General features: G+C 44.3%; 1 protein-coding gene across 1 annotated transcript in view; it reads right to left on the bottom strand.

Annotated features, from left to right (window-relative positions):
- Sorcs3 (sortilin related VPS10 domain containing receptor 3) overlaps positions 1 to 23,359 on the bottom strand; it is a 609,790-nt gene that overhangs the window by 403,172 nt on the left and 183,259 nt on the right. Inside the window, exon 2 of the mRNA XM_031390639.1 lies at positions 12,531 to 12,598. Within this exon, the coding sequence (XP_031246499.1) occupies positions 12,531 to 12,598 (68 nt within the window). The remainder of the gene's footprint in view (positions 1 to 12,530; positions 12,599 to 23,359) is intronic.

The following is a 23,359-nucleotide window of genomic DNA, read 5'->3' as shown; positions in this document are numbered from 1 at the left end:
ACAGGCACACACACACACAGGCACACACACACACACAGGCACACACACACACACACATGCACCCACAGGTACAGACACTCATATACATGTACACATACACATAAAACCATAATCATTTCTTGAAGAATGAAAAGTGAAGTTTTGTTTACTTTCTCTCCTGGTCTCCTACTCTCTTTTTCATCCTTTCAAACTTCTGCCTTCTTATCTCTATCTTGACATTCATCTCTCTTTTAGTTAGGGGACATTAGACAATTTTTTCCTTATTTATGTCGTAGGCCTAAGTAAATGAGCTTAACAAATGCATGGTAAAGTACAGCATGTGCTCCCACGTTCAGTCCTCACTCAGAAATCTCCCTCTGTTCCCCCTCGAACTCAGAAAGCCCTTAACAAGTGCCAAATGCACAGCAAGCATTTAAAAACAAAACCAAATAAATCAAGGACTGCCATAGGACACAAAATCAACACGCCAAAGCAATGACATTTATGTTTCTACTGACTAGAAAATCACTAAAAATGAATGTGTGGAAAAGGGGGAAAAACGTTAACATCCACACACCCTGCTTAGAGCTCCAGGGATCTATGCTACGTGAAAAGAGCCATTCCAAGGTGGTGTTACACACTACCCTGCTCCATGTTTTACAAGTTCTATGAAGCAACATTGCAGAGATTCAGCTCCGAGTAATGGTTTTCAGGGTTGATCAATGAAAGACTGACTCCTCTAATTTATCCTCAGACCTCTATACACACATGCACACATGCACATGCATAAATACACACACATACACACACACTTTTAGTATATGCAACAGTAGAGATGCTTACAGTGATAGAACAGTTCCATATCTTTCCTATGCAGGGGTAAAACATCAAACCTACCCTTCCACACTTATGCTCACATATACGTATACACAGGGAACACACATACATACATAAAATGTATGGTTATGTGAGATGGTACCCTAGACTTAAATAATATGCAATTATCTCCCCTTGTCCATCATAACAGGCATGGGGGATCCGTGGCTATTTAAAAGCATTCTTACATCTCTGGGTAAGCACAAGCAGAGGAGAGTATTACAAAAGAAAAAGAAAAAAATAATGATAACTGTAGCCCATCTTATCACCTTAATGTATAGTGGACTGCCTAAAGTTGAGAAGAACAGATGTGAAAATTCAGCCCCAAGACCGGGAAAATGCTCACTGGCTGCATTCATCAGTTTTCTATTGCTGTAATGAAGGACCTGAGATGATTCACTTACAAAGAGTGGGGCTTATTTTGGCTCATGGTTTTTAATGTCTCACTATATGGGAAAGTTGGGAATGGTGATTCATGCCCCCTTGTGGCAAAAAGCGTAAGGTGAACCAAGATTCTCATCTGGAGAGCAGATGAGAGGAGGAAGAAGAGCAGGAGGAGGATTAAAAGGAGGGGAAGGGAATGGTGGATGAGTCCCACTATGCCCTCAGGCATATAACCAGAGGCCCAAAGACCTGCCACTAAAAACCGACAGACTACTTCTCAAAGGTTCCATCACCCCCTCAAAATGCCACACACCAAAAAGCAAGGCTTTAACTCCTTGACCTTCAGGAGAGACTTACCAAAACCAAAGCATTATTTAAAGTCAACCAGTAATGACACAGGAAAGTGACAAAGAACAAATTAGGTCTATTTTAAAGCACTTCTATGCAGGAGTCCAGGAGGAAATGTGATGTCTCTCAAAGGCCATGTTCTGAAGGACTCTTCTGTGGTGGTGGTTTCATTTCGTTATGCAGAGACAAACAGGAGAGCCAGGGCAGGCCTGGAAAGGCTCACCCTCCTAGACTGTCTCAGCTTCACTTAGGTAACTTAGCTGGTCCCTTTGGGTCTCTGTGCAAGTACTTAATCCATAGAGAAAGTACCTGATAGTAGTTCAAAAGAAAGTAAAGCCAGGACGCCCAGTTGAGAAACCTACACCTTTCCCATCTGAGAGGCTTTGTTTCATGTCTTTCTTCCCCCAAATGTCGAGCTGTCTTAGACACCTTCCAACACATACAGTATGTAACTTAAGTTGGGGTGATTTTTTTTCTCTCTGTGACAAGAAAGCCTTTTCAGTGTCACCTGATTCGCCATGGAGACTACGACTCCCCAGCTGCCAACTTACCTTCATAAGGTTTACCTCAAAGAAGGAGTCAGGGCCTGCGACTAGCCTCTTGTGTCAGTGCTCTCCAAGATCAATGTTAATTGCCCAATCAGACAGTCCTGATGCTGACAGAATAGGGGCTAATTAGTAAGTGCCAGAGCCCATTGCAATTATTAATGGCTGTCATTTATAATGATGAAGGTGGGCTTCTGGAAGTCTCTGCACTTGTCATTCTGAGCCACACATAGGGGAAATGGACATAGGGAAGCTGGTGAGCCAGGGGCAAGGTTCTCCAGAGCAAGTCCCATGAATCTTAGAGATGCCAAGATGGCCAAGAAGCCTCTTAGGTCAATGACTAATTAAGAAGAGAGCTCTTTGAAACTGTGGGTTCCTAGACCTTGGCCCCAGAAATCAATTCATTGGGTTTGGAAAGAGGCCCAGGAAACTGACTTTTCTTAAATTTCCCAGGTGATTCTCATGATTCACCTAAAATGAAAATCATTTAGACAAACATCCAAGAAAGCCAGTTTCTAGTCCCCAAAGAATCTCTTATCCAAAGATGTCTTATGAAACACAGTAACAAGCAAAAAAGGCCAGGCATGATTGTTAATACCACAGCAAGAATAAACAGCCACTGGGCACTGAAGACCTGGATTTAGGTCCCAGATCTGAAATCACTGGCTGCCAATTCCCTTGCAGCCTTCGTCTATCCATCTAGGAAATGGAATATTCAATTAGATGGATCTCACATTCATTCCTGCCGTAAATGTGAGGAGATTTTCAAATTCGGGGAATTCCTGGAAAGAGAACATTTTAAAAGATAATCGTATTGCATTTTAAGACTTAACTTTAGCTTGGACTTGAACATCATGCTTGGAAGCAGCAGAAAGATGTGAGATGCTTCCCCAGAAAGCTTAGGGATTCCTATAAAGAAATCTCACTGACATGTGACACAGTGTAGCTGCCACTTATCAATTTACCATGTCTGGGGCAGTGATCTTTATGGTGAAGCTGCCCGAAGCCTCCTAATGGCATGAACTTCTATGTCCAATAAAGTAATTGGCCACGGGACAATGGGAAAGTAACAATGAAAGCTTGACTATCTAATCTTTATAGTCGTTATATATATAAGCAGGAATGGGGTGTATAAAATCTACTCTCCTATAAATGTGAAAATAGATGGGCTCTCTGTGAGTTTAACTTTTTTCCCATTCTTGGCTCTAAACCACTTTCCAAGAGCCCACCTATCATAGTTTTACACATGTGGACATCTGGCAGGGAAATAAATTAAAGTCTACCTTTGAGAGTAGGGAAGAGTATCCATTTATAAATGTTATTTTAGAAGGGACTGTCTAGTCCTCTCACTTATTAACTTCATTAGAAGGCTAATGAATCTACTGCTGAGAAAATGAGAGGGAGCTCAGGCTCAGGAAAGGGAGGAGGAGCATTCTGCACCCCTTCTCCAAATGCTGGGGTTATTTGTGGTTGTGATAAATGGGCACTGCACATGCAGAGGAGAGAAAGCAACATAAAATGACAAGCACGAGACATAGTCTGTAACACAGCATTGGACAGGAATCAACACAGTCCATACATACACATGCAGCATTGCACACGAATCAACAGACACAGCCCTATACATTCAGCCTTGGATACAAATCATGATTTATGCATGCCAGGGTAGTGGCTAGTGGAAGAAAACAAACAAGGCCGTAAAAATATTTTTTTCTCCTAATACACGGAAGAACATTAAACCCATAATCCAGATCTACCTCCCCAGTAAAGTTAGATGTCTGGTGAACTAAGACTCAGAGTAAACTCCTCTCTTCTGTAATTTAGAAGAAAAGCTTCCATGGGCTGAATGGTGTCCTCTTTGTTTAATAAATCTAAGCTAAATGGTTTGGACAGGTATGCTGGCTGATGCCTGCCAACTGGCTAGTATCCATGAGTGAACAGCAAGTTAACAGGGTATGCTAGGCTGTTGACAGGCAGGCGTCTTAAGGAGGGCGAGGGTGGCTGCATGCAGGACTGGTTATGCTAGCTCAGGAAAGGAACCAATGAGCATCATAATTTTTTATCTGGGCTTCTATTTGACAGTCCAGGATGGCAGTACCTGTAGACTCAAGAGTTGCAAAAGGTTGCCCTTAGGATGTAACAGAAGAACAGTGTGCATATTACATAGCAGCCGAGACAGTCCTTGTACCCACCCTTGCTTAGACCTCTGCATTTTCCAGCCTTACCTGGAAATCAGAATGAACAAGAGGGACTCTAAAATTACAAATGTCAGGGCATGAGTCATACACACTAAACTGGAATCCCATGGATGGGGCTAGGAATCTACCTTTTTTTTTTTTTAACACATTCTATACTACATTAGAGAGTGGTGCATGGTCTCCCTCTGCCTTCCATGTCATTTATGTGAGGAATAGCAAGGCTCTTCAAAAAATGTAGCTTCCTCTAAAGTTGCTTCAAAGGGAAAAAAAAGTCTCTAAAAGACACTTAGTTGAGGGAGCTGGAAATCAGTCCTTGCATCTTGTACCCAAGATCCTCATGGCCACTGTCACCACTACCATTACAACCACTGCCACCATATCCAAACCAAGAACCGCAGTAGCCTTCACTGTCCAAAACAGTCAAGTACCTAAAAAACGACTCCACAAATCCTCTGTCAGGTGACCATGCCTACGCCTCTGCAACTCTGGAGCTTCTCTCTCAAAGCTTGCAAGCACCATTTCACCTGGATTTTAGTGGGAACATCTGAGCTTAGAGTACACAAGCAAATAATGGCCATTTCATCAAGTATTGACCTGATTGTCAAAGTTTTGCATTAAGTCCATCTGTTCTAAACAGCTCCAGAAAAAGCTATGGGAAATCAAGCCTGCCCTTCATATCTGCAGGTTTACATCCAAGGTTTAACCTAATTCCAAAACAACTTAAAAAACAGAGTAAATACCAACCCATTTATTATCAGTATTCCTGAGATAATACAACATAACCAGTGCCATAGCATTTGTATTGTGTGAGGTATCATAAGCTACCTAAAGATATTTTAAAATACATAGAAAGATGGTATAAGCTATAGGCAAATGTTTATTTGCTGCTGCTGTTTATTTTTATGTACATTTTACAGAGGTGACCTGAGAATCCACTGAAAATCCTGCAACTGTTCCTCCACTGACAACAGGAAGGGACACATTTTTCTCTAGCGAGGCTCCATCCTGCAGAAGCTGAAAGTCCTGCTTTTATTCAGCAGGAAGATGTTGTTGGTGAGGATTTGGGGAATGCAGAACTCTTACATACCAGTGGTGAGGATTCAAACGGCTGCAGCCACTACAGAAATCACTTTGGAAGTTCCTCAGACACACTAAAAATAGAACTGAGATGGGACTCAACTGTACCACTTCTAGGTGTGTATCCGAAGGACTGTAAGTCAACACATGACAGGCACACCTGCACATGCATGCTTACTGCTATTCATAACAATGAAGAAATGGAACCAGTCTAGATGTTCATGAACAGATTTTTATGAACGGATTTTAAAGGTAGTATATATTCATAATGGAATCTTAGCCCACCATAAAGAAATCTGAATGGTAAGTATATAAACATATGCACAGGCAAATATGTGCATTGTGTGCATGTGTGGTGATGTATACGTGGGGTTGTCCTGTAGGTTGAGAATGTAGAAAGTGAGGTGTGGCAAGGGAAGAAGAGAAGTCAAAGATCATGCAAGAAGAGAGCGCTGTTGATGGGAAGGAAGAATCTCATCAAGAGGGGTCCAGAGAGGACAAGGAAAGAGGGTATAAACACACACACACACACACACACACACATACACACACACACACACACGTATGTGTGTGTGTGTCTATATGTGTATATGTGTATATATATGCAAATGCCACACAATGAAACATGTCACTGTGAACACCAGCAAAAAATAAATAAATAAATAAATAAATAAATAAATAAATAAATAAATAAGAGGCTGAGGAGAAGGCTTTTTGGGTAAAATGCACCTGTGTCCAGATCCCCAGCACACATAGATAAAAGTCTGGCATGGTGTTATGTCCTATAACTCGAGCACTGCAGGACAAAAGTAGCCATATTCCAGGGCCTCACTGGCCAGCCAAAGAGCAAGTTCCAGATTCAGTAAGAAATTTTGTCTCAAAAGCTAAAGTGGAGAAACAATTAAAAGAAAGATAACCTAGCATCAACTCTTAGTCAACACAGGAGTCTGCATGCGTGAGCAACAAACACTCACACACACACACACACACACATGCACACATGCACACACATACACACATACATGCACACACGCATGCACGCATGCACGCACACTCATACTCACACACATGCACACAAATACTCACACACACACATACACACACGCATGCACACATGCATGCGTGCACACTCACACACGTACACACATGCACACACATACACACACATACATACATACACACATACACACATGCATGCACACACGCATGCACGCACACTCACACACATGCACACAAACACTCACACACATGCATGCACGCACACACATACACACACTCACACACACATGCACACATACACACACATGCACGCACACTCACACACACACCACACACACACACACACACACACACATGCATGCATGCACACACAGACATGCACACACACACATGCACGCACGCACATAAACAAACGCACTTAAATAAAATCTAGGAAAATAACATGTATCACACCAATCGTTTCTTTAAATCACCCCTACAACTGTTCTACACTGTTTATAGAAAGAGTGCAGAGAAACTTAAGTGCCTGCAGAGCAGAGCAAGCATCTCGTTGGATACGGCAGTATAACTCCTGCATGTGTACATATTCTTGCATACACCTGCTTCAATCTCCTATGTACAAACATCTTTCAACCAAGCTGAACATCACGACATCCTTATTCTACCACTCCCTGAAATGTGCACAGGGCTCCTTATACAATGGATGCCCAGTTGGTACCTGTTCAATTGAATGTTCTGTGACCCATTCAGGACTTTCTATCAGACTCATTACCACTGAGAGCAAACAGGAAACGGTCCAAGGTCTATAGAGAAGATTTCACATCCTACATCAGCCCAGCCTTTCGAACCTCACATGTGAAGAGCCTAATGAATAAGACAGAAAGCTTTTAATTAACAGCCCAGTGGAAAAAATATGTCATTCCAATCTGCAGTTTTGTTTCCATTAATTCTCAGAGATTCAGCAGGAATTCCACTAAGGAATTGGGTGAGCAGCTGTAGAAGGAGGGAAGCATATAAATAAATCATGAGTGTCATTAAAATTTGTAAACTAATAACTTCTGGGAAGTCTTAGCAATTATCGTCAGGGTTTTCTTGGCAAACAGAAAATTAATAAATCCAAAAGGTCTCCATTTTATATTTAAAAAGCAGCATCCCTGAGAAAGGTCACTGACAGAACAATTAGAGAGGAAATAAATGGTTCAGACAACTGCTTGCGAAGCAGATGAAAAGCCACGGGTTCCCAAGAGGCAAGAGAATAAGACAACTCAATACATGGAAGGGGGCAGCAAGGAGGAGTTGGGGTGAGGCTTGGCCAGAGGCTCCTGGAAGCTCCACTTGGATGGCTAAGCCTTTAGAAGTTACAATTTAAATATCTGTGCATGGAAAACCCAGAAACACCTGAGACACGTGGTCTGGGACCAGAGAAGCTCATAGTCTGAGGGTAACATCAGTGAGATATAACAGTTAAAAGCTGAGCGTGAGCAGAGAGGGGTCATCTAAGGCAGCAATGATGTAAGGGTCTCCAACAGGATGTGCTCGTAGGTAAGCAGGCTCCCTCTGTGAACATCCTAACCGGGAATCCTCACACTGTTCTAGGTACTCAGAAGGCAGACTCCCAGGAGGAAAGCCTGTAGTCTAGGAGCTTTTCTAAGAAGAGAATGGCTCCCATTCTGCAAGGGAGTTGTTGAAATAAAGCAAGAGAGGGGAAAGATGAAGATCAAATATCCATCACATGCTTAAGGAATATTCATTCATTCATTCATTCATTCATTCATTCATTCATTCTAGGCTCTTTTTATGCCTAGATAACTACAAATTCAAGAAAACTCGGAGAACCCCTAAACCAATACTCAGTAAAAAAAGCTTCAATGGGAAAACCACAATTGTATGGACCCCAGGCTGTTGGAGATCTCACATGTATGAGAATGTCACTCGTACCTTGTATGTTTATCTGAGGCTAAACCATCAGGGATCTTTGTCAGAGGCCACCCTGAGTATAGACAAGTCCAACATGCCTTCTGTCAGCCAAAACACAACCTTTGAGCAGGACGCATATTCAGAACCAAATCCTTCAAACTCCCGCAGAGGATTAACTGGTCTTACAAGAGTTCGACTTCTCCAAACAAGGACTTAAAGTGACTCCAAATGAAGCAAGGGTACCCATACATGCAGGGGCCCAAGAGATGGCACAAAAGCACTGTGTCATGTGGACTACACAGAAAGTCTCTTCTCGTCAGTCTACAGCACTCACACCCCCTTGGGAAGGTGGAAGACGGGTAGGACAGTTGTCTCAAGCAGAGATTTCCTCTTAGGACAACAAGATTGAAAAAGAAATCTCACAGCACTGTCCAAGAAAGTTCCTCATCAGAGTCACATGATCCAGATCTTTCAGGGGGAGCATTGTGTGTCAAAAGAAAAAAGAAAAAAAAAATCAGTCCCGAGTCATCGATTCTTGCACTTGAACTCCAACATGTGCTGTGTCCTTGGAGATCATTAGACATTTGTACTAAATGACAGCTTTACACAGCCATCTACGTGTTAGTGGAGTGAAACTATTTCCACCCCTAGCTTAACAATACCAAGGAACTGCAGAAGGCATCCCACCAGGACATGGGGACATGGATGCTTTCTATAGTTTTGTTTGTTTAGAGGTAGAGGCCCTCTGAATTATTACCCCAGTGGGAGCAAACCACCCCATCATGCTGAAGTCTGGCAAGGGGTGTCATCCCACCACCATATCTGTCTCACCCCAAAGCAGGAAGCTGAAAGGGTGAGTGCTTAGTTTCTTTTTATCAGTCCACTGGGTTAGGGCAGAAAATCAGCGTGCTCTGGGCTCTAATGGTAAACTCTATGCTGGAAAGGAGAGTGAGCACTAAGGGAACTTGGGGACAAGTGGTGAGGACTGTAAAACGTAGTCTTCCAGCCGCCCCGGCAAGCTAGGAAAGCCTGCAAAATTTAGGGGTGGCATCCTTTTCCTCCATGTTCCAGCACTGAATTGCCAAAGTGGGTTGTATCAACACGTGGAAACCCTGAAATCTAACACAAAAGCATATCCTTACCTGACATGTATCCACAGGCAAAGCCCTTAAATCTCTACAAATCCTCAGATTGTCACAACACATGGAATACATTCTCTGTTAACTGCACTGGAAGAACAAGCCTGGGGCTGGGCCCCTTCGGACAATTGGGTGGGTCCCCGTGCCATCCCATCTCACTGTTTGCCTCTTGCATGCTTCCCTCCTCACCTATAGACCAGCAAAGCTTTCCCATAAAAAAATATATATCTTTAACAAGGTACACGTCAATATTCTGATTTCTCCCAGAAAGCCCAAGGAGCAACATTCTGGACACGCTTCTCCCTCCTTCACTCCTTCTTAATCCTTAAGGTCACTAATAATTACTAAAGGACACAGAAAATACCCTGCAATGTCCTAGGAGTTCCCTCACATGAGCCACTGCAGCAAAGGATCCCTAAACGCAAAGTCAATAATGAAAATGAAACGCTATACAAACACATAGGGCTCTAATAATCATTAATAATGACAACAGAGTAAGCGCTTCCTATACCATACCAGCTACTGTCCTAAGTGGTTCTACATTACCATTTAATCCTTGCAAGTCACCCACTAATTCATTCCTTGAGCAAACATGTATTAAACACCGCTTGAGTGCCAGATTCTCTTCTGGGTGCTGGGGGCACAGCATTAAGTGGAAATTTTTTAAAATAAATAAATAAAATAAACAAGCCGTCCCCTCTCTAAAGCCCAGACATTAGTGGTTGTCTGTAGGCAATAAATAAATCAATAAATAAACATTTAACATGCCAAATAGTGATTAAATACTGAAACGGAGAAGGTAGCCAGGCAATGAAATGTGAAATTCTAGAGGAAAGACTCCCAGATGGGGGCCTTATCATCAGAGAGGGGAAGCAAAGGAGGATTGACTCCCTGAGTCATTCCAGGGAACTATGTGGTGCTCGTGACTGGAGGACCACATGCAAAGCCTACCAAGGGCACAGATGTGCTCTGACCTCGCTGAAGCTTCTTTGCAAAGAAACCACGTCTTAGAGACCACTGTGGTGCTGGATGCCGGATTGTGATAGAATACGGATCCAGCCCTGGCCCTTACTTACACTCCATGTTTTTCAAGAAGCACCTTTGCTCATGCCACTATGGATCATGAAATAAAGTCACCCTGCATTGCCTTGAGGAGGCCTTGATCTAAGGACAAAGCCATGGCCAGGATGTGGTGGGGAAGCCTTGACACAGGAGATTGTCAGGTGAAGGTGAAGGCAGGATTGGAGGGATGCATTTATGAGGTCTGTGAGCAGCCTTGAAACTGTGAGGAATTTTTTTTCTCCCTAAAGCTAGAGTTTCCAGGGTGAAATGAAACCCTAATACTACCTTAAACTCAGGCTTCTGGACTACAAAACAGAGAGGAATAAGGGTCTCTGGCTTTAAGCCACCTACGTGGGGTCATTTGTTGTGGCAGAAACTAACACACAGAGGCTAAGTAAAGCATCCTATGGTTGAGTTCCAGAGTTCGCTCAGTGCACAAACCCACACTTGAACTCTAGCAACTGGACATAAGGGTGCCTGGAGTGACTGGGTTGTCTGCCGCATCCACCACAGCACTCAGTGTCTCTCACCTCAGGGAACACTGCACTGCTTCAGAGATGGTCATCAAGCGCCTGGGCCACGTTCTCAGGATTTGCCTGGGCCATTCTTGGAAGCAGCCAAACCTTTTCGAAAACACAGAGTGTCGAGCATAGGTGTTTCCAAGCATAAGGCCAGGATTTCTGACTGCTTTCATGATTGGACCAAACCGACTACACAGGAGTGAGGCTTATGGTATCATGCAGCATCTCTGTTTGGGGGCTTTAGGAAAGGCTTTCTGAGCTCTAATTCCCAGGCAGAGCTGCGTGAGTAGAATTCTCCTAGCTCTCAGAGGCTCAAGGTGGAAATAACTTACACCTCTGCCAACTTTCATGGAACAGCAAAAATCAGTCCCACCTATTCAGAAGGAGGCAGGCTTCCCTCTGCCATCTGATAAGCGAGCCCAAAAACTTGAATTTAACTGATTCCCTTTTCAGTGAGATCTGTTCCGACTACGCTTCAACAAGCTTGTTGACAGATAATGAGACATCTCCTACTCCGGACTCTGCGACAAGGCCCCAGGAAACCCTCAGGACGTGGCACTGGGTGCTGGCTGCGGCAGCCAGCTAAGTAGCCTCTGGTTTTGGAAGTGTCCTCCCTAGTGCTGACACTGTACAGAGAAAAATGAAAGGAAATGCACAAGTCCTCCAGGCCTGCAGCAGTAAGCACGGAGCACAAGGCAGGAAGTCCCTTTTCCTCCTACTGGGTTGCCTCGCCCAGCCTGGCTATGAGGGTCTGTGCCTAGTCTTACTGCACCAGCTATGCTGTCTTCCAGTGGTATCACCAGAAGGAGGCCTGTTCTTGTCTTACAGGAAACAGAGTAGCCATGGGTGTGAGGGAGAAGGGGGATGGGGTGAAGGGACACTGGGAGGAGTGGAGGGAGGGGAGGCTGAGATTGGGATGTATTGTATGACAGAAGAATAAAAAGAAAATAAAAGATATTGGTCTTTTACTCGTTATAATATTTCATGCTACAATGTAATACAAAAAAAAAAAAAAAACATTCTAATGGAAAGAAGGGTTAAGCACGAAAGCCACCATGCAGGTGTGAATCTGTTCTGTCGACATAGCCACTGGCTTCTTGAACACCATAGCATCTTCCAAGTGCTAGTGATGCCCCTGAGCCAGATTCGCAGCCAGTGCAAGGATTCCTTGTACCAGCAGCATCTCCCTAACCGAGAGTCTCTGCTTCTTAAGGGAATCTTTTTCTTCTCTCCCTGATCAACCCTGCTTCACCAAGTAGAATCAGACACCTCAGGCCTGCAGAAGCAACGAAGCACCAAGACAGCCAGCCAGCCGCACAAGACACAAGCCCTAAGGGGCAGCAGGCTGCAGTTTGGCACACCCAGCACACTGGAGATAGAAGTCCTATACTCCTTCTGAAACAGTCTTCCCGATCGATCGTTTGTCTGACGTTTCTCCCCAGGTAAAGCAGAAGGGGCAGCTTTAAGCTGGTCTAATTCACTTACCTCCACAGAGAACTCTCAGTCACGCTCCCCAGGTTGAAGTCGTAGAGTTTCGTCAGGATCAGTATGACCTGCAAGGGGTAGGGGTGAGGGGAGAGAAGAGGAACAAGGAGGGAAAAGGAAGCTGACTTTAGTTTGTGTAGCAGTAGAGCTAACATCTAGTATCACCCAGAGGAGGGCTTAGTATTTTATCCTCTGAGTTTGAGGAGTATTATAGGATCAAGCATGGGGGAAGAAATTATTAATTTAATGCACCCCCAGTAACTGATAGCATTTATTTTAATCCTGGCAGTGCTTTGCATTTTAAATAAAACATGCCAACAGGAATTAATTGAGCACTAGCAGTGGTCTCTACACATCTGTCCTTCTACAAGGTCAGGCCCAGACCAGCTGGTTTTGTTCACTACCAAGGCCACCCAGAGATCAGAGACACCACCCCCCTCCTCATTTGATCTCAAAAAGACTCTGATGTACAAAACAGGATCTCAAAGACTAAGAGAGAACTGGGTCAACTCCTTCAAAGCAACTTTGTGTTTTATTCACACAAACACCTGAATAGCAGCAGGCTCAGTCCCCAGTGTTCCCTGATGCTGCCTGCCACTGATCGTGTGGCGCCTGCCCCCAGCTCCGAGTAAGCGGGTCAAGGGATTTGACCAGAGCAGGGGTCTCTTCCAGACTCCAGCGGAAGTTAGGGTACCCAAAGAGCTAGAATGGTCTCACATATGATTAGTGTATGACCAGAAGTGGTCTGGGCTGTCTGATCTGTCCAATTCTCCGACTGAGAATCTGAGTATCGGACAATTCCATGTCTGCCCCATTATGTGCCTGGACAGTTCCATGTCTGCCCCATTATGTGCCTGGACAGAGGCTTAATTAAGCACAGCCTTCTGTCTACAAGGACGTCGAGTACCCATGTCACTTTTATGACGTGCAGCAACATGCCGGTGGGTGACACATGCGTCCTGTTGCACAGAACCGTGTTTATCTGAAGTTAATGCACACCTCATTTTGCTTTTCTCCGCTCCTCCCCATTCCACAGTTTAAGTCCCTCCAACTAACTCATTTGCACAGCAGCCATTAAATGCTCCCTGGGATAATTAAGTTCTTCTTCCAGGATGGGACTTACCCCATTCTAGATATCCATTTAAGATTTAAGAAAAATAATCAGCCATTATATCGAACATTTTATGGCATTTAACTCACAACAAAGTGTTCTCTTGGAGATTTATTCTCAGCCAGCACGCCATGGGGTCAATCAGCCCTATCTCCATTTCTTTATGTGAAGGAAGAAGGAAGTTGAAGGAAGGAGATCTTGGCCTATTATGGGCCAAAAGGACTCCAAGCAAGGTTGACTTGGGGACATTCAATTTCTCTGTAAAAACGGGGGGTGGGGGGGCTCAGGCTTCTCACAGGTGGGTGTTCAGCTATAGATGCAGCATGGATGTGTGTGAAATTATAAAGTTACATGCTATGTTACTGCAGCACAAGAATAATGAACATGTAACATACATAATATATTACATTCCAGGGTCACTTGGTAGCCCTGGTCTCTCTCATTCACAGCTGGCTTAGTCTCTATTAAATCCAGTGATTAAGGAAGTCCCAGGATTTTTCCCTATTCTTTTCAATCAGATACCCAGCATGAACCATAGAGTTTCTCTCCTTTGAACATTAACACAGACACACACACACATACAGACACACACAGACACACACACACACACACACACACACACACACACACATACCGCAGCACTTTCTATCCTTCCTTTTATCCATGTAGCCATTGTCAAAGTCATAGTGTAAAATCATAAACACCTGTGGGTACCCATGACAATTTCTATAAAAAGAAGGTCACCAATGTCACCAGGAAGAAGTTGGAATCACCATCACAGACTATGCAAGATCAAGGCAGATCATTCCCTTTCTCCTCCTAAGCTGCCATTCCTCCACACTGTTGACTGAAGACCACACACAGTAGGGATGCAGCAGCAGTCTCTGCTCCCTGCTTGCCAAGTCTACACCTCCCAAGGGCTGTTAACAGTCAATGACCAAGGGCAACAGGGACACGGAGGCATACTCCTTTCTCGGTGACATGGGACTCCCACAATGAATCACACTGACTTTGACGTTCACTAATAGAACTTTACTGAGAACTGCACAGCAGCCCCGGCTGGCCTTCCTTGTGTTATCCTATTGTGTTACCCTGATGTGATTGTTCTCTGTGAGGTCAGACTGCTGCTCGATCCTCGACTCACCCTTCTCTTCCAGGTCCTGACTCCTTTTGTTCGTGGGTTTCCTAGAGCCCTGCACCTTGGTTAGTCATGCTCATATCGCCAATTCCTCGGTCCTCATTCTTACACCACTGACTGTTCTTTTGTTGCTCTGAGCCTTCTGCCTGCTGCTCTGGGAACAGACCAGAGTCCATCCTCCTCATCTGGCCTCTCAGGACTATTCTATTAGCTTTCTCTCCTCCAAAGCTCTGTTTTGTTTCAAACTGAGTGACATTATTTTCCAGTTAACATGACCTTGCCAATTTCTGGGCATTACCTGAGTTGTCCTCTCAAATCGACTCTGAACAAGTTGAAGGTGCATGTTTCGCTCCTCTGTTCTCTTCCCAACCAGGCCCAGCACTTTGAAGGTTCTTACGCAGTAAGAGCTCTTGAGCCAATAACAAATATTGATGCTTTTGGTGGAAATTCCCAGAATGCAGTCTGCCCACCCCCACAGAAGATAGAGGGATGCTTTACAGTGATTGGATTGATTAAGTGCTCCAGGGTGGTGCTCTTTGGGTTCCATGAGTAATGCAGGAGCTAAAAGTCATGCAGAGAGCAAAAAGGGCTTGGTAAATGTATATTTACTGGACCCACCCCCAAAGAGTTGGACTCAGTAGAACCTGGGTAGCATCCAGAGTGCTCGCTAGGGCAGCCAGCAGCTCAAACTTTAAGAAAGACCCCATCACATACAACTCTTCTGCCAGTTGTATGCTGTAACGCTGCCACCCGTCCCATCACAGTGAGACCCTGATCTGGGCAGGCAGGCCTTCCTTTGATTTGTATAGATGTAATTTAATAAACCAAGCGAGGAGTAGTCCCACCAGCGTCCTCCAAGGAAAGGTCAAACCATGATATAGAGAGCTAGAAGTTTCCTTTCCCTTGGAGCCCAGCACAGACGAATATCAATAGAGCTATGAAGAGATGATAATGTAACCTTTAGGCTTATAACATCCGCAGTGAGCAAACAAAGTCAAGAGCAGAGGAAAACAAGTCTTCCCACCCTTGGCATCTCTCATCATTCCGCCCTTGGCATCTCTCATCATTCAGAGCCTTCCAACAGCCTCCGGGAAAGAGGAAATTACCAGAGAAGACTGAACATCAACACAGCAAACCACCTAAGAAGCCCCAGACTGCTGAGCAAGCATTCAGATCAAAGGAAAAGAGAGAAACGTGCCCAGGAACACACCATCTCCTACACTGGATGGACTCCAGAGCCATGGCTGTACCTCCAGGAACTGCTCTACAAGAAGGAGCATGGCAGCGAGATACAAACGGAAAAGCAGGGATCAAGTATTAAATGAAGCTCTACTCAGTGATTCCTACACCTACATCGAACTTTTGGGACAGGGCAGACATCATGTCTCTATTTTGCTAATATGGAGATAGACATGTAGGGTGAAGCAAAACCCCCTGTCCCTCTGCTGGCCAGAGGCAAGGTCCCACCAAACCCGGAATCAGCTTTGTTAGTTTCTTAGTTCTGCTCTGATATTCTGTAGTCAATGTTGCAAGGCTCATGTTTAAGAGAGAGAGAAGGGAGAGAGAGAGAGAGAGAGAGAGAGAGAGAGAGAGAGAGAGAGAGAGAGAGAGAAAGAGAGAGAGAGAGAGACAGAGGCAAAGACAGAGACAGAGAGGCAGAGACAGACAGAGAGAGAGAGAGAGAGAGAGAGAGAGAGAGAACAGAAAATCTGCATACCCTCAGGGAGTTTATCATCCATTCTTGGATTCTGTGAATGTTTACTGAACACCTTTTGGAACTGGAAACATACCTACTAAATTCTGGAAACAAGAGAGAGAGAGCAGCAGCTCAAGGCCTTTTTAGAGTAAAAAACAATAGGAAACAGGCGTGTGCAGAGAAAATAACTAGACAAACTGCCAGGAGACAAAGTTTCTTGCATACTGTCAAATAAGTATCTTTTGACCTAACTGGCTAAAATCCTAGAAGGATTTTATATAATAGAATAAAATGAAAATAAATCAGAATAATTCATGAATAAGTAGCACTTCTTCCTTCTCCTAAGCTGTATGCATCCACACACACATATAAAATATGAGAGAAACTCATGTAAGTGTGTCTAAATATAGCAGCGAATCTCATATATATGATGACACCAGCAGGGACAACCTTATCTAAAGTGGCACCTGACATCCATAGACTATCATTCGGTTCCTCCATTCCCCAGAACTCTGTTAGGGTCAGTGTGACTTCCATGAATACCCATCTTCTCTGTAAGACTGTGACCTTTCTGAGGTGAAAAAAAGTCTCAGCTCATTCCTCTCAGCATGGCCAGTGCCAAGCACAGAGCCTCACACATGGCAGGCACTATCCACTTTGGATGGATTATCAATGTACAACCATAAGGAGATGAGACGGTAGACGTCTCATAGAGAGATGTACAGGTAACCGAAGAGGAAGCAGTCGCATCCAGAGACTGTAATTAGCAAAGTCTCCCCATGGAGGAAGGGCTGTAAAGGCTGGGCTTCCCACGGTGAGACTCTTGATACATCTTAACGGCCTTTGTTAGCTTTCTCACTCCCCTTCTTCAAGTCTCTTTAACTTAGAGTGGATGAAACAAATAGAGAATTGGCTAGAGAGAGCAGACCCAACAGTGGTAAACAGCTGAGAGGCAGGCTGTGCCGTCTGTGTTACAGAGGGCCAACCGTGCATTGGGTGCTATGCACAGGAATCCTTCTTAGAGAAAGAAATAAGGCGTGGAATACACCAGAAGTACAAGATGAAAATAGCCATAGGACCTTGGTGTGGTCCTTGTGAGTTAAGGGGGATGTTTTGTAAAAGAGAAAGGGTAGTATATAAAGAACATAGTACCCTACAATAAAGAAACCCTCATACATGCAAATCTGTCACTGCATGGTAAAAGAGCAGTAAAGGGCATGGCTGGCCTTGGCATTGTCTTCTTACCCACCCACATCTACTGTTTCAATTCTCATGTCTTCTGCTGTACCCAGAGGCTCACACAAGCCACAGACACACAACACCAGCAACGAATGTTGTCGTCATTCTCCTTTCTCTTGCTCATTCACCCATCCCGACCCTCTGCTAGATCTGGCATGAGATAAAGTAACTGAAACAGCAACGGTTTCTATTGTCGTAAAACTCAGAGCCTTCTTTACCTGCCGCCTTCCAGGGTCATCTATACTGGAACTATGGGGCCCAGACCCTAAGCAAGGTTGGCAGAGAGTTTTGAAATGAGGGGCTTTCTATCCTGTTCACATATCATACTCTGTATGAGAGGAAACACCCAGGCTCAGAAGCTGGAGCCTCTTCACATCTGAGAATCCTCTTCACAGTCTAAACTCACCGTATCCCGTCGTCCCAGGCTTGCTCTATGGAAGTGGCTTTACACCGTCACCCAGAGTCTGACAGCTGCATTGGAGACGTGATTTGATGGACAGAGCAATACATAATGATACACCTTTTTTTTTTTTGGTGGAAGAAACAATTCAGATTCCAGAGTTGCTAAACACCTTTTAAAAACGCCCATTGCCCCAGAGCCCAGTGGGGACACAGAAGATCGCAGATCTGAACATTGCCTTTACCTGGCCACGCTAGTCAGCTCAGCTCAGAAAGGCAGGCGGGAAGCCCCAGGGGATTCCTGTCCTCTGAAAGGATAATGCATAATCTGCAAATTCATAAATCACTAAGACACTCTCGCCTATGAGCACAGTCAGTGGAGTGAGAACATTTAATGCCTGTAAAATTTTACTCAGAAGGAAAATTACTTTAGTTCATTAAACCTTCCTGAAAGCTTGATTCCTTTAAATTCCTGTCATCCTCTTTCCCTCCCTCCCACCCTCTTTCCTTTCTTCCTTCCCTTTTTCTTTGCTCTTTTTCTTTCTTTCTTCCTTTATGTCTTTCTAATTCTTCCCGTCCTTCTCAATTAAAGGGAATAACTGCACTTCTTTAAAGAGCGCATCAAGATTCTGTATGCTTTCACACAGAGCGTGCTCATCAATCCAGGTAATGAACATTTTCATCTCTTTACATCTCTTTGTATTTGGAGCCTTTTAACTAAAGGCACTATTGACTCAGAACAAGGTGCTCAGAAGTGAACAGACAGGACAGGCACGGAGAGTGTCATGAGTCATGATGCGTTTCTTGGGAGGCTGAGATGGAGGATCACAAAATTGGTGTCAGCTTGGGCTTCTACTAAATACAGCACAGCCTGGACAGATTAGTGAGGGCCTAACTTAAAATAAAGAATTTTAAAGGGGTGACTAGGTTCACTGCTCATTGGAAGAACACTTCAAAAGCCTTTAATTCAATTCATAATACCACAGGGGAATAAGGTGTAAACTATACCACCCTGCCCTTGCCCCAACAAGAGAGTTCTTCTCTCCTTGCTAATTAGAACAGGGACCTGCTGGTTTTCTTTACCAAGAGCAATTAACCATAGAATGCAAATGAGATGCTGAACATAAACTTCTTCAGGAATGCTTGCAAGCATGTACTTTAAGTCCCAGCGTAACTGCGCATCTCAGCATCTCCTCCCACAAGGGGGCGCCTCAACCTCCAGGGAATATAAACACATCTTCATCCAGATCCCAAGCTGACTTCACCGTACAAGGCTGTCTAGGTTCTTGCTTCCCGTGCAGACTGAAATAAACGGTGATGTTGCCTACCGTGAGTTTAGAGCCTAGTTGGGAAGATAGAGAACTAATTACCACAAAGAGATTGCAATGTCATCACTACACAGATGATGTGTGACATTTAAAAAAAAAAAAAAACTGTGAGGCCCTCTCCCTAGTTCATTCAAGTGGTAACAACTGCTGGAGCATGATAGAAAAACTCCATGTGATGCTTGGATCATTCCTTGCCCTACGCACTGCAGAAAGAACGCTGAGATTTCTGAAATGTACCACAGTCCACCGCCACGCCCCATTTCTAGGCTACATCATTTGTCATCCCATATTTAACCCACTCCACATGGGATTTGGCAAAGAAGAAAGGGAGGCATCTTCCTGGCCCTCGGGAAGTTTATACTCTAACTGAGAAGATAAGTAAGTAGCCAATGGCATCAGTCAGAAGGTGAAGAAAACCAAGGAGGAGGAAGGATCATGCAAGCAAGGTACAAGACCCAGGCGACATACAGAAGGCTCCTGAGAGCAAAAAGCAGCGGAAGCAAATAGAAGTCCAGACAAGAGTTTGATAGCACACTGGCATTTTCTCAAACTTCTCAATGAGGTGAGAGATGATGCTATTGATGTGTATCCTGATGATAAACACTACAGACAGATAAATAAGTCGGCGCAAAGGCCCTGGGGCAGGAGGCTGCTCAGAAGATTCAAGAATGATTATAGAAGCTGTGGAGGTTTGAGGGATAGTCCTAGGAGGTGAGTTCAAGAAAGGACCAGGAAGACGAGGTCTCACTGAACCTCCAGAACCACTATAAGGACTTTGTTTCTTACTCTAAGTCAAACCAGAAGATACTGGAAATGTAAAGCAGAGATTTGAGTTCTAACAGGATGACCTAGCTGCTGTGCAAAAAGGCTGTGGTGAAACAAAGGTGAATTTGGAGCCAAGCATAACCACCCAGGTGGAACAGGGTGTGGACTGAGTTGTAGAAAAGGCAGGGAGGGAAGAGAATGAACAAGGAGTGGCCGGATCAGAATATACTTGAGGACAAAGCCAAAAAAAAAATTCCCTGAGACCTGGATAACACGGTATAATTAAGAGAGTTTAGTCAAAGAAAACATCAGCATCTGGGCTTGAGACCCTGGACGCAGGGAACCGCTGTGTAAGATGAGGACCCTATTAGACTCAGGAGGAAAGCAGGTTAGCATTGAGAATTACCTCTGAGACACTCGAGAGGTACTGCAAAGCAAAAAAAAATCACACATTAAGCTGGATATCTGAGTTTCGAGCTCAGAGTGGCCAGGCTGGTCTGGAAACATCACTTGGAGACGTCAGGGATCATCAGACAGTGTTAAGAACGACGAGACCAGACTCAGGCATGGATAGTGATGACATGAGGCTTCAAAGTTGAAGCAATTCAGCAAGATAACCTCTCTTAACTGGACTCTCAAATGGGCACAGGGTGTCTGCATCTGAGAGGAACACAATGGTGCTTACTGTGAGAAGATTGTTAGAAACCAAGGACACAGATGCCTTTTTGCTGAAGCCACATGCCATGTGTCCATGACCCCTCGGACTGTCTGGAGGGACCTGTAAGACATAGCCATTGGGATGCAGATGGAAATGGCTTTGCCTCAGCTGATGGACCTCCTCACCAAGAGGGAAGATTATACAACTACTGAACTCCAACTTGCCAACACAAGAAACCAATCGAGCCCAACTTCCATGTAAGGCCCGATGACAGGCTGTCTTCAGATTTCCCCTCCTAACCTGGAGAGGCAGCAGCGTCTCACAGGAACTGCTTTCCCTCCTGCCTCAGCCGTAGCACAACTGAAACCTTTCATCCCCCAATGCTCTCCCTACTGTCACAGTGGCCCACATAGTGTGGCTTCCAACAAGGAGCTCACGCCACCACAGACGAAAAGGAGTCTGTGGAGTTTACCGGCAAAACCTAGATCTGACCACCAGAAGGCCTGACACCAAGGTTTGAAGGTTTCTGAGGACACAGTGGCAACACAGCCAGGAGGTCACACCTGCATGAGATTATGGTGTTATCTCTAAGAGGTTTGAAAATCAAGAGTCAAGAACAAGGTTACAGATCTCATTGTTAAGCACTATTAGCCGTCACACAGTATTTTCTTCATGCCCCCCCAGCTCTAGGCTTTGTTGATAGAGTACTTGAGGCTTCCCAAGAGGACAAAGCATCAGTTGCATCGTTCTGGGGATTGCAGTCTCTATCCATCTGTCTCATCTCCTGCGGCTTTGAGGCAAAGAAGGGGTTACCAACTAGCTGGAGTGATCTGTTCCTGTTATCAAGGGGAAACGGATACTATCTTACAATGAACCCAAGGAGAATGATGTTCGAAGCCTCTAATTGGTATTATCCTCTAATTAATTTCCAGTCCTCTTATTATTTTCAAGTCCTGAAGTAAAAGTTAATGGGAGACTACAGTAATAAAAGAAAACTATTAAGAATTCAGACCCTTCAGGAATGAGGGTTTGGATTATAAGATCATGCTACCAGCTTGAAATGCTGAACACCTGAGGTGCTGGCTAAGGGCAAAGGAAACATGAAACTGGCTGAAGAAAAGAGGCTGGCTCACCAACTGTGACTGCATGGCCGGTGATGGAAATCAATATCACAGTCACTATGCAAATTTTCCTTCTCTGTTTTATAAGAAAATGGGTGGATAGATGATGAAGGTAGATAGATAGATAGATAGATAGATAGATAGATAGATAGATAGATAGATATGGCTAGATGGACAATAGATAACAGGTAGATTATATATAATAGATATATAGGTGATAGATAGATAGATAGATAGATTGATAGATAGATAGATAGATAGATAGATAGATAGATAGGTTCCATAAATTTTCTGTCTTCTCCATATATTCTTTGTTTTATTCAGAGAATGTGGTAGTTAACATCACAGCTATTTTAATGCACAGAGTAACCACAAAGGATTGTGACAGTTCTGCAAAAGTAATTAATATCACCCAGAGAAGCCACAGCAACTAATGGGACTTCATGCATCACTTCCCCAGAAGACAGGGAAAGCAACCTTCTGGTCTAAAACACCGTTACATTACATCAGGCTGAAGCCCAACAGCCCATCAGAACAGAGGGCTGAAAAGGATGCTCCCTGTAGCTAACTTTGCAGACTGGGCTTGCTCTCTCTTGGCCTTCTCTCAGCCCAACCCTGCCCTGCACAGTAAGCCAACCTCCAGTCTTATTCAGCCCAGAAAAGCATCAGTGTGGCTGGTGGTAGGAAGCCACTCCCTCCATCAATCTAGTTTCTGGAGACAGCACAGATCTGATAAAGAACATGCAGGAGAGGCTCCTAGCTTCCTCTCAGGCACTTCAGCATGCATGGTAGAAGCCTGGGTAGGGAGATCCTGGTGGGGGGAAACTCAACTTTCAGCCCTTCTTCCTCTGCCTCTGTTCAGTGTGCAGAGATTCTCCTAGCTACTGACTGTGAAGCAATGCTACACTTTCTGGTCCATGCACTTCTGAATTTTGCAGCATCCTTATGAACATTCCTTGCATTTAATCTCTTCTGTCAGGAAGGCTGGAAGATCCAGGGAACCCAGCTATGTACTTGTTCTAGAAGCCTTGTAAAGAAAGTGTTCCTAGAATTGAGAGGGTTATCAGTCATGTAAAATGCCACAGCCAGCTCACATGAAAGGACCATTGGTCTAGCTAGGAGATGACTGCAAAGTCTTGGATGTGACTCCTTCTTTGGTTTCTAATCATCCTCATTCTCATCCTCATCCAGCATTCTACCCAAACGACCTATCCATGGAGATCTAAAATCCAGTTCCCTAATGTCAAAAGTAAATTCCAAGGTCATAGCTGCTCTCTAAAGCATGATAGGAGAAAGGACCTTCCAACCTGACCCACTGTCATTTTCAAGCCTCCTCTGGAGTCAGTTTCCCAGAATGACTTCTAAACCCTACCA

This window comes from Mastomys coucha, unplaced genomic scaffold (assembly GCF_008632895.1).
Source record: "Mastomys coucha isolate ucsf_1 unplaced genomic scaffold, UCSF_Mcou_1 pScaffold21, whole genome shotgun sequence".
NCBI classification, from domain to species: Eukaryota; Metazoa; Chordata; class Mammalia; order Rodentia; family Muridae; genus Mastomys; species Mastomys coucha.
The sequence above is the reverse complement of the archived record's forward strand: the minus strand, read 5'-3'. Positions and strand labels throughout refer to the sequence as shown.